The sequence below is a fragment of the Amphibalanus amphitrite genome, unplaced genomic scaffold (genome assembly GCF_019059575.1).
Source record: "Amphibalanus amphitrite isolate SeventyFive unplaced genomic scaffold, NRLGWU_Aamphi_draft 002177F_arrow, whole genome shotgun sequence".
Taxonomy (NCBI): Eukaryota; Metazoa; Arthropoda; class Thecostraca; order Balanomorpha; family Balanidae; genus Amphibalanus; species Amphibalanus amphitrite.
Window position 1 is genome coordinate 13855 of NW_024883670.1, and position 14551 is coordinate 28405.

The window sequence follows — 14551 nt, forward strand, 5'->3', positions numbered from 1 at the left end:
TCGGCCTCTGTCTATCCCATCCTCTGTCATACCTACCCTCTCTTTTCTGATCCCTCATTCTTCCCCCCATAAAAACCAACGTCACTTCTCACTACCGCCTCCACCACCACCTCTACCAACCCCGCCTCATACCGTCTTCGCTGCCGCCCAGCTGTCCCCACGGCTGCCACCGCCGCCTCCATCCCCACCCCACCGCATCCCCTCCGTCCCTCAGACACTGTTCCGACGTCATCCGACTTGGCACGGGCGCCAGTGTGCGATTGGGTCGGCTCCGGCCGGTGACTGATGACGGGCCGACAGCGGCGGCTCCCGCCTGTCTGCACCGCGGCCCGTCACGACAGTCACGCCCGTCACACAGCGGGGCGGGCACGGGTCCGACCGTCACGGCCGCTTGGCTCGTCACAGCCACAGCTGGGCTGTCGCCGCGCCTGACGGGCGCCACGGAAGCGGCCGGCCTGTCGCGAAACAGACACACGTCTGTCAGTGACCTCAGGGTCAGAGACTCGTCTGTATAGCCAGCAGTACAGGTGGTTGGTAACTGGTTGACATCTGTCCCCATATGTCTACTTGGATAGTCTTACTTTGTCATCGTTTCAATCACAGAGGATACCTAATTAGGTATATTTCTGAAATTCCCTCTCCAATTATACATCTGAGGCAGCTAAGCAGATGAATTGCTACCGACAAGACTGCTAAGGCACGCGCAAGCAGCCCTGTTTAGTGCTTGAAACAAAAAATAGCATGCTGCATCGCTTCGCACCATATTCCCACGTGCTAGGGCCGTGCGGCACAGTATGCATTCAGGCGCCTACCACTAGTGACATCTAGGAGACTACCATGAAAACTATCACGCGGAAAGTAAATCAGTCACAATATCTCCATTACGACAGGATTTTATAGCAACGAGTGCCTCAAGATAGGCCCGATGGACTTCCAAAACTCTATTTTAATGTTAATAGGTAAGTAATGTTAACGCTTGCTCACTATAATGCAAAAAAAAAAAGCCAAACAATGATCATCCTTATCTCCTGGAAGCGATGAACATCAAAGGATGATATTATGTGTCTCCAAATTATATAAGCTGCAGTTGATCATTTTTTGTTTTGGCCCAAATAAGCCATCTTGTGTTTGGAGTCTGGCGTTTGGGCGCTGCAACTTCCCTGAAAGCACGACATCGGACATCTAGCAGCTCACTGAAGGCGTCCAGTGCAACAGATCCAAACAACCGAAAAGGGGCGACCGGCCACCATGTAAACGCGTTTTAGCGAAACTAACTGAGCATAAACATTGAAACCAGACTGTTTCTATGTGGACGCCACCCCTAAGATTTCAACACATCTATTTATGCGACCACTGCCAGCAGCGATTGGGTGTATATAAGGCCGGTCTGCCACCTCGGCTCATCAGTCGGACAGCAGACTGTCAGGGTGCGGCCTTTTCTAGCACCTGACCTCAGACCATTGCTCTGACGTGGGTCGTCCCGACACCCGCCACCATGTTCCTCTCTCGTCTCTGCCTGTTGGCAGCAGCCGCCGGACTGTCGGTAGCTGCACCGGCCGGTCCGGAATGTTTCACAGAACCACGGAACGAGCCCAGCCAGCTGCCGGAGCGTGTCTGTGACTTCAATCCTGACGCGCTGCCGGCGGACGGAGCGCCGTACGATGAGCCGGCGGTGCGCGCTTGCGCCCGCTCCTGCCGGCAGCTGCGGGACCAGGGCGGCAAACACCAGGACGGCGTCTACTGGTTCACCGGGATGCCGGTGCCCGTCTACTGCGACTTCAGCCACGACGGCGGCGGCTGGACGCTGCTGCTGACGGCTGTCTCTGCCGACGGCTGGGACGCGCTCAGTGCTCTGGGCCGCAGTCGGCGCTCACCCACGCTCACCGACAACTACTCGATCCTGGCTCACGCCGATGCCATCCGAGACCTAGGCCACAGCGCTCGGTTCGCCTACCGGATCGAGGCGCAAGTGGAGACGGGCCGCCAGCGCTGGGGCGGCGTCTGGCTCGCGCCGCGTCACTACAGCTTCATCCACGAGTCGCCGTCCCAGACGGACGTCACCATCGTCAGAAAGTTCGACGAGTGGGAGTACAAGGACATCGGCATTGAGAAGCGGATGCCCTGGCTGAGCACGGACTCCGCCCACGACGCTGTCCTCACTACCAGCGCGTCCGTCTCTGTGGAGTGGTGGGGCACGCTGGTGTCGCACAAGACACACACCTACTACAAGCACAGCCCATGGCTGAACGGCGAGGCCATGAACTCGGGAACCATGCTCTACTGGATGAGAGAGGAGGAGGTGTAGGAATCTCGCACGTCTCGCAGCAGCAAGTGCGCTAACTCCATTTGATTTCGTTTGCTCTTTTGTTGAGATGTTATGTTGCTGCTTTCCTTGACATGCTGTTTTGAGATGAAGTTGCTAGAAGTTGTGATGGGATTATGGTCGCTTTTTAGGTGTTTTTTTACGAATTAATAAAGAAATTTGCACAATGATTTTGATTTCCTCTACAATTTTTTCGTGGTCATATATATATAGACCAAGTCAGCACATCGCTTTCGTTCAAACGCCTCCCATGCGAAGGATGTTCCCGACGTTTTTTGGGTAGCGTTTGCTGTCGCTGTACGCCTTGAATTCATTTTGGAGAATCTAACCAAGCCAGAAACTTGTGGAAAAATGAGCTTAGAGGTGACGCTTTGTTGGCATAGAAGTACTTCGGAACTTCTGTTGACTGTTTTGTAAAAATGATCGCTTCGTTGGAAAGTGGAACGGCACAATTTTGGTTTTGCCTCAGTCACTGATGTCGGGGCTGTATTGCACTGAAAACGCACATACGTCCATAGTATATGGATCAATACTGCCCGTTTTACAGTGCCAGCTAACATGACTAACGAGCAGTTGTGGAGTGCCGGCATCAATACAGCCCTTTCTCGTGTTACAATCATTAGAGAGCAAACGTGCCCCCGAAGGCACAATAAAGCCAATTGGCAATGCGATAACAGTATGGTTGATAGTGAGACGGTTCGCTAACAGGCATTTGGTCCTTATGTCTACGGCCAGATAGTATACGGTATGCTCAACATATGCTGTCCCGAAAAGGACTACGTCTGTTTTTCAAATTGAGTTGATTCTCGTTGCATGACAAAAATTGTACTTCTAGGCTATAGTTTACCGATCTGCGTTAAAAATGATACACCTGCACGACCTCCAGTTACTTGATATCTGATTCGCGATAATATAATTTTGGGAAGATAGCATTACAGGTAGGTAAGCATTTGCAGGCAGCACGATTGGACTATGTAAAGACAGATAAAAATAAACTAAGACTGGATTATAACATACCTTTTTACTTGTACTACACTGCTATCAAGTTGTGCTGGATGTATTTGTAGCATCCTAGCTTCGTACGGAAATCTCGGATAGGCCACTACTGCCAATAAAGGCAAAGCTAGCTTTTTATCGTAGTCGCGAATGGGTCGACTATCTAAAATCTGCATTGATGCTTCAGCAGTGACAGTTACAGTTACAGCTGAAAAAATGGCCCACTCGTCCCGGTCATCTAAGGCATTCAATTCGCTCTGACTGCAGCTGTCAGCTGGCCGGTAGCCCATCGGCCGGCGGCTGATGGTTGACTCGCCGGGCATTGAAGGCTGCTCGGACGGTACTGGGCCGCTCAGTCGGTACTGGGAGCCGCCCTGTCGGTGCTGGGGGGGGGGGGCGTTCTGCCCAGCCCCCTCCGGTACACCCTCCGGCACCAGCCGTCTGACCCCGGCCCCCGCCCGGCGACACAGTTCGGTCCATTACGGGGGGGGGGGGGGGGCGAGCGATCAGTGCCAGCCGCGCCGGTACTGCCACCACCGCGCCGCGATTGTGTCCAGACCTGGACAGCCGGCGACAGCTCAGGGACGGCCGCAGCCCACCGAGATTTGCTGAAATGGAACCGCTACTTTACTGCAGATATTTCTCTTTGTCTACTCACCCACGTCAAAGAGTGGAGATCATTAGCATGGCGTCACCCGTCGATTTGTATTTTAAACTAAGAAAATTTGTTTTCAGAAATACAATTTAGCTAATAAATCGCCATGTGTGAGCAAATTGTTGTACGCACAAAGTACAAATGTACAGGTCTCGCGGGTTTTAGCGGTTGGTTTTGCACCTAGAAAATTTAGTGTACTTCAGGCTATATCTTCGTCGTCTTAAGCTTTTAAGTGTTCGAAGATGCGATCGACTTATTGGGTAATAACAAGTCGGCCATGATCTTGTAAAATGGCTTCATCGTAGATCGATTAGTTTCTGAGATATAACCGGAAATGTAAAAGTGCAAAACCTACCGCTTAATCTCGCGAGACCTGTACAATACGCTTTTAACATTAAAAGACTATAATACAAAAGCAAATATATAAACAAATATACCTGCAGAAAGTTGTTGTGCACACAACTGACAAGTGACGTCTTGTTCTGTCTCTGGCAGGCACACAACGCCACGGCTATTTTCATCATCAACCTGAGCGTGAGCGACCTGCTCCTCTGCTGCTTCAACCTGCCGCTCTCTGCGTCCCTCTTCATTCATCGCGCATGGGTAGGTGACACGGGATATAGCAGCCGCACAGAGCGGTGAAAATACTAACCAGCCTAGCAAAATATAATACCAGCCTTAGCGACAGGTAAAAGGTCGTCACTAGAGGTGGCAACTAATGTGGACCCGAGGACCCGGTCCAAAGAACCAGTCTGGACCCATATGGGTCCAGACCGGTTCCTGGAAATTTTCTGACGGGTCCAACCGGGTCCTTCCATAAACTATACATATTGCACACTACACATTATTGCAAAATATGAAGTGAATGTTTCTTTGCACACAATAGCTCGTGAGTATTCCCAGTGGGAAACAGGCAGTTTTATAACTATATGCAACTAATGATACCTACAAGTAGTTTGTATTAATTGACTTTTGGGGAACGGGTCCAACTGGTTCCGATCCAACTAAGACCGGGTCTGACTGGTTCCAGAAATGTCCAGCCGGGTCTGGTTCGAGTCTGGTTCCCAAAATTTTCCTCTTTTGCCACCTCTAGTCGTCACGATAATGTTTTGTTGCATTAAGAATGAAAAAAATCTTTTACATTATTTTTTTTGACAAGCAAGAACGAAGTTGAGGTGGCTGTACGAAATCTAATGGGTTTCATTATTTCGAGTGAAGTTCTATGTGACTCTGTTTCTACGTTTCTGCAGGTTCATGGCCAGGCTCTGTGCGAGCTGTTTCCCGTGCTGCGGTACGGCCTGATCGCCGTCTCTCTCTTTACCATCCTCGCCATCACCATCAACCGCTACGTCATCATCGCCCACCCAGACATATATAGCAGGTGAGGCGTTCAACGCATCAGTTTGGCTTCTTGGGCGTGAATTCTCAATTCAGCACAACGCAATGTCTTGTGCTGTTGGAGAGAATGAACTTCGTACTAAATCGAACACGAGCGCCATTTAGATATTCCAGGTAACCGCAGGGGCGTTTGGCACGGGAATCGAAAATGGCATGATTAGAGAGCATTGAAATGTTTCATGGGTCAGACTGCTTCCTGTTATCGAAAACCGATGGGACGGCTCCACCCATCGGGTGATGAGTTAGAGCCGACTGACGCCTGATGCGGTAATTTCCACGAAGAGGGTGAGTGTGATGTAGTCGTTATTACACTGGTTCGCTCTCAGCTATATCTAAGGCGGCTCATACGATCCTGGCACCATATGTATTTTCAATATCAAACCTATTTGTCACACTGGAGGAGCAAGAACTCAACCTCATTTTCAGTTTTCAGGCTCAGGAGACAAGACGAGACGAGACGAGACGAGACGGGACGGGACGGGACGGGACGAGACGAGACGAGACGAGACGAGACGAGACGAGACGAGACGAGACGAGACGAGACGAGACGAGACGAGACGAGACGAGACGAGACGAGACGAGACGAGACGAGACGAGACGAGACGAGACGAGACGAGACGAGACGAGACGAGACGAGACGAGACGAGACGAGACGAGACGGGACGGGACGGGACGGGACGGGACGGGATGGGACGGGACGGGAGATTTCAGATGAGAAGGAATCGACCAAACTATTAAGTCGGAATATTTAGTTCAAGCAATCCAAAGCCTTGCAATTGCTAGCCTTAACGCGCTTTGGAGTAATTCCCAGAAAAGAAAGTCCTGCGAAATGTGAGTGGCACTCTGCTCTGGTTTTGTCGGCTTAGACGGATTGGAGAGGGACTTCAAGCACTAATAAAATAAGCATGAGTGGCAGCCAGCTCTAGGAACTAGTTATGCAGTAACTAATATTTAATCAGGTGATGTAGGATCGCTGTTTAGGTAGCTGATACCAGTGACGATCACCAAGTGCAAAAATTGAAGGCATCGCATCTGTTCCGTGTCGATGTGACTTTTGCAAGCGATACTATACAACAGATGATGAGTGGGTCGCCTGGCATTTCAAGGCGATGCAGCCAAGCCGTCTTCAGAAGGCAACTGGAAACGACTGAACGACGGCAGCACGGCAACACGATCTGAATACTGAATCGCAGAGTGCAGGGTAGCTATCGTCTGGCCTTTGCGAGCTTGACGAGGATTGTTAAAAAAAAGCTCTGGGTCACTCGGATAAGAGAGAATGAAGTGAGAATCCCGTACGGACCAAGTTGACGACAAATCATCGGTCGGTTAAACAAACGCTCCTAACCCGCGCCCTGGTGGGGTCTGTTTATAACGCGACCTGGTGGGGGGGGGGGCTATTTTTTGCCCCCCCCCCTCGTATCTCCGAAACTACTGGACGGATCCGCAAAATTCAACCGGCGCTCGAAAGGCCTGTCAAATTTGCCGAAGGAAACCAAATTTCATTGACCTCGGGGTCACCGATGACGTCACAGGTCAGGTCAAAGATGAAATGTTTCACCGTTCACGGGTCTTCTAGCCCTAGAACGCCTAGGGGGGGGGGGTTGTATCAACCCCCCCCCCCCCTGAGGTTTTTTCGAAGTGCACGCTAAACGGCTTGTCGTAGCGGGCTGAAATTTTCAATACCCTCTGGGGCAACCTTTGCGCATCTTTTGCAAAAAAAAAATTGATCGGGTCATGTCAGGTCACGGAGTTATGACGTCATAAGAGGTACAGCCTCCGTCCGACAGTTACCAAACGTGTGCGCCGAATCCCTAGGGTTTCTGCCGGTGATACCCACATTGTTTGATGGATCATGATGAAACTTCCCATGCATGTTGGGGCAAGCATTGGCTATCGTGTGGTGCAAGAAAATTGACCGGGTCAGGTCAGGTCACGGAGTTATGACGTTACAAGAGGAACAGCGTCCGGTACTATTTTTTAAAAACGCCCGAACCACTATTTTGCTAATTCTTGTCACCTCAATGGGAATATGCAGCAATATTAGCTTCTATAGGGAGCAAATGGACCTCCCAAATCCAAAAATACAATCAGATTTCAAAAATTTAAATTTTGATTTTTCGAATTTCTGCCGCCGACTATGACCTTGCCGACTTCCGGCGCTCCCAACGCGCCATTTTTAGAGCTAGGGAAACGAAATACATACCAAACGATAGAGAATTGATCAAGGAACACGATAGTGAAGGTTTCAAGTTGATATCTCCCTTCGTTTTGCCGCAATCGCCGCCGAAAGTTGAAAAAAGTCTATTTTTCCGAAAATTTGACCTTTGACCGGTCAAAAGTAGGTCAAATGTTGACCTAGGACCAAAAAATATACCACCAATCGCGAGATCTCGTTGAGAGCAATCCTTTGGTTTTTTCCGCTAAGCTCTACGACCTTCCGTTTCGAAACGCCAGGGGGGGGGGGTCGTAACAACCCCCCCCCCCCTGGTCGTTCGTGTTATGAGAAATGGCCTGGTCGTGCGAGGGCTAGGGAATGCGCTATAACACCGAGGAAAACGCATTTTGTCGAGAATCAGCGGTAGGGCGTCAGTTGCCTAGTCGATATGTTGCTATTAGAGGTCACTGGCAATACCAGGTCAGGTCACAGGTCAGGTCACCAAGGGTCACAGGTCAGGTCACATGAGCCCAACTTTACTAAGGTTGTGTGATACATGTTTTATGGCCAATTTTTCATTTCCAACTCAATGGTGTTGGTTATAAGACTATCAGGTACGGCTTAGGTCACTTTCTGGTGAAGTTCAGGTCAAGGTCAGGTCAAGGTCAGGCCAAAAAAAGTCAAATTTTAAAGTTGATAGTTTTGCATAAAATGGGCATTGATTCGATGCAGCTTGTCACGGGGAGTCTAATGGTGGTCTTTGTTTTGCGCTACGGGGTCTAGAATTGCTAAAAATTGAGTTTGAAAATTTGACGTCATCAATTTTGAACAGTTTTTTTCGCTATAACTTCGCCAAAAAAAGAGGTATCAATCTCAAATTTGGTATGTGGATGGAAGGTGGTAAGGACTATCACATATATTCCGGTTTTTGCGAAATTCAAAAAAGTTTTTGGATTTTTCGATTATTATATCCAAAAATTCTATTTTTTGATTTTTGGGGGTCAAAATAAAAAAAATCAAAAATCCAAGATAGCAGTTTTGTAGCCCTGTCCAATCTACAGCTTTTATGTCTTAATAATTTTTCTGTATTTGCAAAGCTATAGGCCTGACAGCTCTTCCCGCGAAACCCTTTTTTGGGTCGAAAACGGCAGAACATGACGTCACTCTGACGTCATTTCCGGCCAACCTATCATAGCCTTTGGAAAAAATTTTGGTCACAATGTGTAAAATGACGTCCGGGAGAGTACTGAAAGTTTGGTGACGATCGGCGCAGCGGTTCTGGAGATATATAGAAAAGTCTGGAGGGGGGGGGGCAAAAAATAGCCCCCCCCCCACCAGGTCGCGGGCTAAATGCAATAGGCAGACACCAGACGGTAGACAGTAAACTTGAGAAGTGCAAAGTCATATTTGTGCATATATACCTAATCATTCTGTGCCTATACTCTACAACGACCGATAGCATGATTTGTGTCATGTTTTGATTTCTTTGTAGGTAGGGTAGGTACATCATAATCCATCCAAGTAATTTCAAAGATGCTTTGTATTTGTCTATTGTGTAGGTACATAATTTTTTGCCTTAGTAAAAATGCAGTTATATGTTATGCAGGGATATTTTGGCTCTCCAGCGGGACGCGGCTTATACAGCCGAGGCTGATGCTTTATTAATTCCACGTGAAAGCTCGCAAGATAGGCAGACAGGTTCATTAGGATTCTCCATCGTTTGGAGATGTGCACCTACGTCTAACGAGAGCATCGTTGCCATATTAAACAAGACTCTCTTCTGGGAATGCTCGCTGACATTGCGGTGCTGTTAGACGAATTGCAGGCAATAATGACCCATCATCGGTCTGAGATCAAGCCCAAACGAACAGAAACTGGATGCAATTGGCGCACTGCTATTGGCGGATCACTACTATGTATCATCCTAGTTTTTAGCAAAGTCGAGCCACCTACTTTTAGACCCGTGCGGGCGGCAACCTACTGAAGATGACGTTGACAGTACGCTTGGAAGCACATTCTAGTCTCACACGCTTCTCGAGGTTTAATTGCGCCGAAAGAAGTCGAGAGTTTGCGCGACTGTAGCACGCGCTGCTCCAACACCTTGTGCGTTACTTGGAAAACAAGAGAAACTAGAGGAGCTAGAAATGAAAGTTACAAAGGCAACAGCGCGGAGAGCACGACACACTCCGGGCCGAAGCGCACAACTCCGTAAAGGCTGAAACAGACTCTTCCCGCGTTCAGGAAATCGCATGCGAGAGCCTTCAAATACATTGTAATTCTTCTCGCATCAATCGCTTGCGGGAGGTGCGTGCGATTGATGCGAGCGTGCTTCCATGTATTTGAATAGGCTCTCGCATGCGATTTCCTAACTGCGGAAAGAGTCTGTTTCAGGCTTAAAGCTCGCTGGCGGCAAAAATCTGCGCTTAGAAGAAGTTAATTTCGTATTAAAGGAAATAGTTCACTTTTAACATGGGGTTTGGAACTGGAATAGCAGTTTTGTTGCTTGCCCCGAGACTAGCACAAATCAGAAGCTTTTACGGCCCAACGATCACCCTAGACGAAGATATTCCATTTTTCGTTCCGAAAAGAGTGCCTTGTAGAGGAATGCGTGCCTTGCTGAGGAATGCAGTCACGTCATCTTCAGCCAATCAGCATGCTGCTTACAGCCGATGGGTTTGTCCTACGCAATATGATTGGTCAACGCGTAATAAGATTCCGCGTCAAACATTATTTTTTAAAGAATATAGTTCTTCTTATACTAAAATATAGAAAATAATCCTTCTTACAAAAACATTTTGTTTTATTTTCTGATCTTTTTGAGCATAAAAAACATAAATCCATAGCCAAAAACTAATTTCAGGAAAGTGAACTATTTCCTTTAAGACTTCGTGGCGGTGGATGATGCCGATTTGACAACAATCAACGCACTTTGATATCTTGTCGAATAGTGGCTCCTGTTTGTTTATTTCTAGGTCTACCCGAGGCTTTGATCAGTACAAAATTAGGTTATAGTCCTTACATTTTGTAACATGAACGAAATATTAAAACTAATACAGAGGAAAACTAGTATTACGCAACGGTAACAGCAATATACATATGTACCAGTACCTAGGTTTTACTATTTCAACAAATAAAAGACGCTACATCTATTTAATTTAGCTCCACTCGATGAGCGTACAGTCGCATTTATCTAACACGTACTAGCCGAGGGGATTAGGAGATGTCGGCCAGATGGCCACTAGGGATCCACTGAGTCACGAAGGTTGACCAAATTAAAAACCGGTGGTCAGGGCAGCTCTGCCTGGATTACAGCTCGCGGGACGTGACACGGTCGCCAACAGACGGCCCTGATCAGACGGTCGCCATTCGTGGAGCACACACTGGCCCTGAACTTTGAGCTCGCGACGGTATTTGGATTCGACTGAGGAAGAGGGGATGATACCCCACGCTGCATATGCATAAGTGCTATCCCCCCCTCCCCAAAGAGACCCAGACTTGACACGCACAAATTCTTTAATTGAAAATCATTCTTGCAATGGATGCAAGCGATTGAGGATAAACATAAAATGATAAAGCATAATCGTGCACCACGATTGGTCCCAAGGGCCAAGCATGTCGTCTATCTATGAAGCTTATACGTTTACGGACGATTGATGTGGCATTAGGCAGGCAGGTCACATCGACTGACTTTGTAGAAAAGATAATCATATTCTCTGGATATTATTCTTGAATCTGCGCCGTTTTCAATAAACCTGAAGAGCAGCTCGATGATGGAGGGAGTTTGAAAATGTCCAATAACTTCATCCTAGCGAGAATATATCTATCCCTGTAAGGCACCTAGCATACTTAGGCATGCGTAGGTACCGATAAAATATTTCTATAGATTTTCTCACAGACAATGACAATACAATGGCATCAGACGTTAAGGTCAACATAGTGCCTTCGTCAGTGGAAAATAAAACAGACCGGTTGTTATCTATGTTTTGTCGGTGTAAAGCCTATCTTTTATTTTCCACTGACGAAGGCACTTTGTTGACCAAAACGTCTAATTTTATTTAGCTACTTACATCGCCATTGTATTGCCATTGTCTGTGAGATAAAACAAAATGTCTAACTCTTCTAATTTCTATAAATAGTTACTTATTTGTTTTAATTGTCTTCTAGTGGAACAAATGAATAACTAATTCTACGATGCGATAACAATAAACACTTGTCTACATATAGAAGGATAAGTGTTCATTATACCTACCTGTATATTGACAGGTAGGTATAATGATACCGATAGAGCTGTAGTGTCTTGTTAATCAAATTAATTTATCACTATGTTCAGTTACGATTGATGGTGGGATCAAACTTATCTTCTCCATGGGTTCAAACGGTTGCGTCGTTATGGCAATTGTGTTATGTGTACCCCTGCCAGCGTTTCCATTTCAACACACCAACGCTTCAGGCCACTACGACTGATGTGCTGACGTCTGACGTCCGTTCCCGTCCCCCTGCCGACAGGCTGTACCGGCCCAGAGCTCTGGCCCTGATGCTGGCTGCCATCTGGATCAGCGTCTTCATATTCCTGGTGCCCACCCTGTCCGGCAAGTGGGGCCACTTCGGCCTGGACCCGGCCATCGGCAGCTGCACCATCCTCCCGAACGCCGACGGCTCGTCGCCCAAGGAGTTTCTGTTCGTGTTCGCGTTCCTGCTGCCAGCCAGTTCCATCTGTATCTGCTACGTGCGCATCTTCATGATCGTACGCCGGACGGAGCGTGTGGCTCGTCAGGGCCGCGCCGCGCGGGGCGCCGGCCGGGGCGCCGGCAGGGGCGCCGCGCCCGCCGCCGACCCGAGCAGCGCGCGCCAGCCTGTCAGCACGGCCACGGCGGTAGAGGTGGCCACACCGGCCCGTAGGGTCAGCGCAGAGCTGGCCGTGCGCACCACCAACGGCGTCACCAACGGAGCCACTGACGTCATCAGTGGGTCCGAGGTGCGGGTGACTGATGTGAACGGCGGCGGCGCCGAGGTGCAGGTGGCCTACGTGAGGGCCGGGTCGCCGCCTGCAGAAGGACAGACGGTCAGCCCTGAGGCCAACCGGGCGCGGATACAGAGCCACGGCAGTCAGCTGGTCGTCTCACTAATGGCTGCTGTGAGGGATCGCGCCTCGCCGAGACGGGCCGGCAACATGTCCGCCAAAGACCGTCGCCTTCTGAAAATGATCCTAGTCATTTTTCTCTGTTTTGTCCTCTGCTATCTGCCCATTACCATAGTCAAAGTATTTGGAAAGGAAACGGACGCGCCATTTATCAACGTCCTGGGTTATGCGTTGATATACCTGACGACCTGTACTAATCCAATTATCTACGTGGTTATGAGCTTGGAGTACCGACAGGCGTACCGGCAGCTGCTGCGCTGTGAGTCTCGCCGGACCCCACCGCCCGGCGTCACTCCGCACAACGGGAGCAGGGTGTAGTGGTCGCCTCGTTACGCCATTCCTTTTTCAACCTTTTCAATTGTTGTCGAAGATTAGACACAGAGAAGATAGCCGTACCTACTTGTTCTTCCCATTGCAAGCCATGAATCGGACTTTGAACAAGCCAGTCTGTTTGACCTGACTGAATTGTGGCGGTTAGATCGCTGAGACGGTGCTGCATTAATTAATCGATGGACTGGGCAGAAGGCCCAATGATAGCTGAAGTGATGGCTCAACCGTATAATGTAGCCGAGCTCCAAAGGGATTATCAATAGCGTAACGCAGACGTGCATTGTGATAAATAACCACATTGGTGGTGCTCATCTTCATAAATGTGTTGTAATTTTCATTTCATTGTGAGTGGCTGTTTCTTTTCTCATTATCTTTAAGGTAGCGATGTAGACTAGGCATTCAAGCAATGACGGACAGACGTTATGAGTGCTACAACTTCAAGGCCATATCGCATTACCATGCTATTTAGCTCGTACTTACCGAAGTCCTTATGGCTCAATGGCACTTCTCATTTTAATCCTCGTATGTTCTATTTAATCGAACTTACCGTGTTACCATGGAATGACCTATAATGCTATTGACTACTCGTATCTATCGGCTTAATCGTTGCCTTCTGTTCTTTCAAGCACTTCTGTAACGCACTTATGTAAAAGAGTTTCGGAATGACCACCAAACTCTTTCGCCGAGTCTCTCAGCGGCAGCTACTACTGATATGCCCCTGCCATGTGTGGAGTCTTCTATGACCCTGAGGTCATCTCGCCTAATACCGAAGGTCGGGCGACCTCTGGGTCGGAGTCCCATCGGTCAGGTGACCTCTGGGTCAGCGTCCTGTCGGTCAGATGACCTCTGGGTCAGCCTCCTGTCGGTCAGGTGACCGCAGGCTCGGTGCCGGGCCAGCCTGACGTGAGTTCACTCGTGCGCTCGTGCTGCTCAGTGTGTGTCTAATGTCCAGTATTCACGTGCCAATGGTTGGCGTGTGTCGAGTCCAGTCGTCCGCTGCAGAGTATCACGATGTTCGTGGGGCGACTCTGGCAACCGCAATGTTTGACTCTATGTGCAGTGTTTGTGGATGTAGCGAACTTCTACAGATGGCGCTACTCGCATTGTGTTTGCCCACAGAAGGCTTGCTCTCGCACTGTTCATGAACGTAACAACAATCGCAGTGTTTGCGAAAAATCGCTATGTTCGCTGTCAGCTTGTGTGCTGCGATTGCAGACTTGCTCTCGGCAGTGCATGTCTGTAAGGGGCGCAATGCTCCCTGTGCTCGTCTCCGTATCTCGCGGCATTAGCAGTGTTTGTGGATATTGCAATGATAACGACGCTGGTCTGTGGCCGCTACGATATGTACTAGCAGTGTTTGTGTCTCAAAGGGCGCAGAAATCGCAATGTTTGCCTGTGTGGAAAACGTAATACGCAGCGCTTGTCAGCAGACATTTGAGCTTTGATTATTGTGATACATAACCCCATTTTCAGGCCCCGTGGTGCTCCAGCTAAAGAAAATAATTTTACGTTTCGTAACGTAATTCAGACCAAGTACAGTCCACAGCAGAAGTA

At 48.8% G+C, this 14551-nt stretch overlaps 1 protein-coding gene across 1 annotated transcript; it reads left to right on the forward strand.

Annotated features, from left to right (window-relative positions):
* Window positions 1-1495: 1495 nt before the first annotated feature.
* On the forward strand, window positions 1496-13838 carry LOC122376513 (G-protein coupled receptor moody-like). Its single transcript, XM_043356406.1, has 5 exons — window positions 1496-2299; window positions 4470-4577; window positions 5225-5355; window positions 12034-12296; window positions 12405-13838. Exons 1-5 carry the CDS (start codon window positions 1496-1498, stop codon window positions 12983-12985), a joined length of 1887 nt encoding a protein of 628 aa, XP_043212341.1. The 3' UTR covers window positions 12986-13838.
* Window positions 13839-14551: the final 713 nt, after the last annotated feature.

Bases quoted from the DNA above. Each gene is read 5' to 3' on its own strand.
- LOC122376513 (XM_043356406.1), top strand. From the start codon at position 1,496: ATGTTCCTCTCTCGTCTCTGCCTGTTGGCAGCAGCCGCCGGACTGTCG. The intron at 2,300-4,469 runs GTGTAGGAATCT...TGTCTCTGGCAG, and splicing joins ACTGGATGAGAGAGGAGGAG to GCACACAACGCCACGGCTAT. The intron at 12,297-12,404 runs GTCAGGGCCGCG...CCACGGCGGTAG, and splicing joins CCGGACGGAGCGTGTGGCTC to AGGTGGCCACACCGGCCCGT.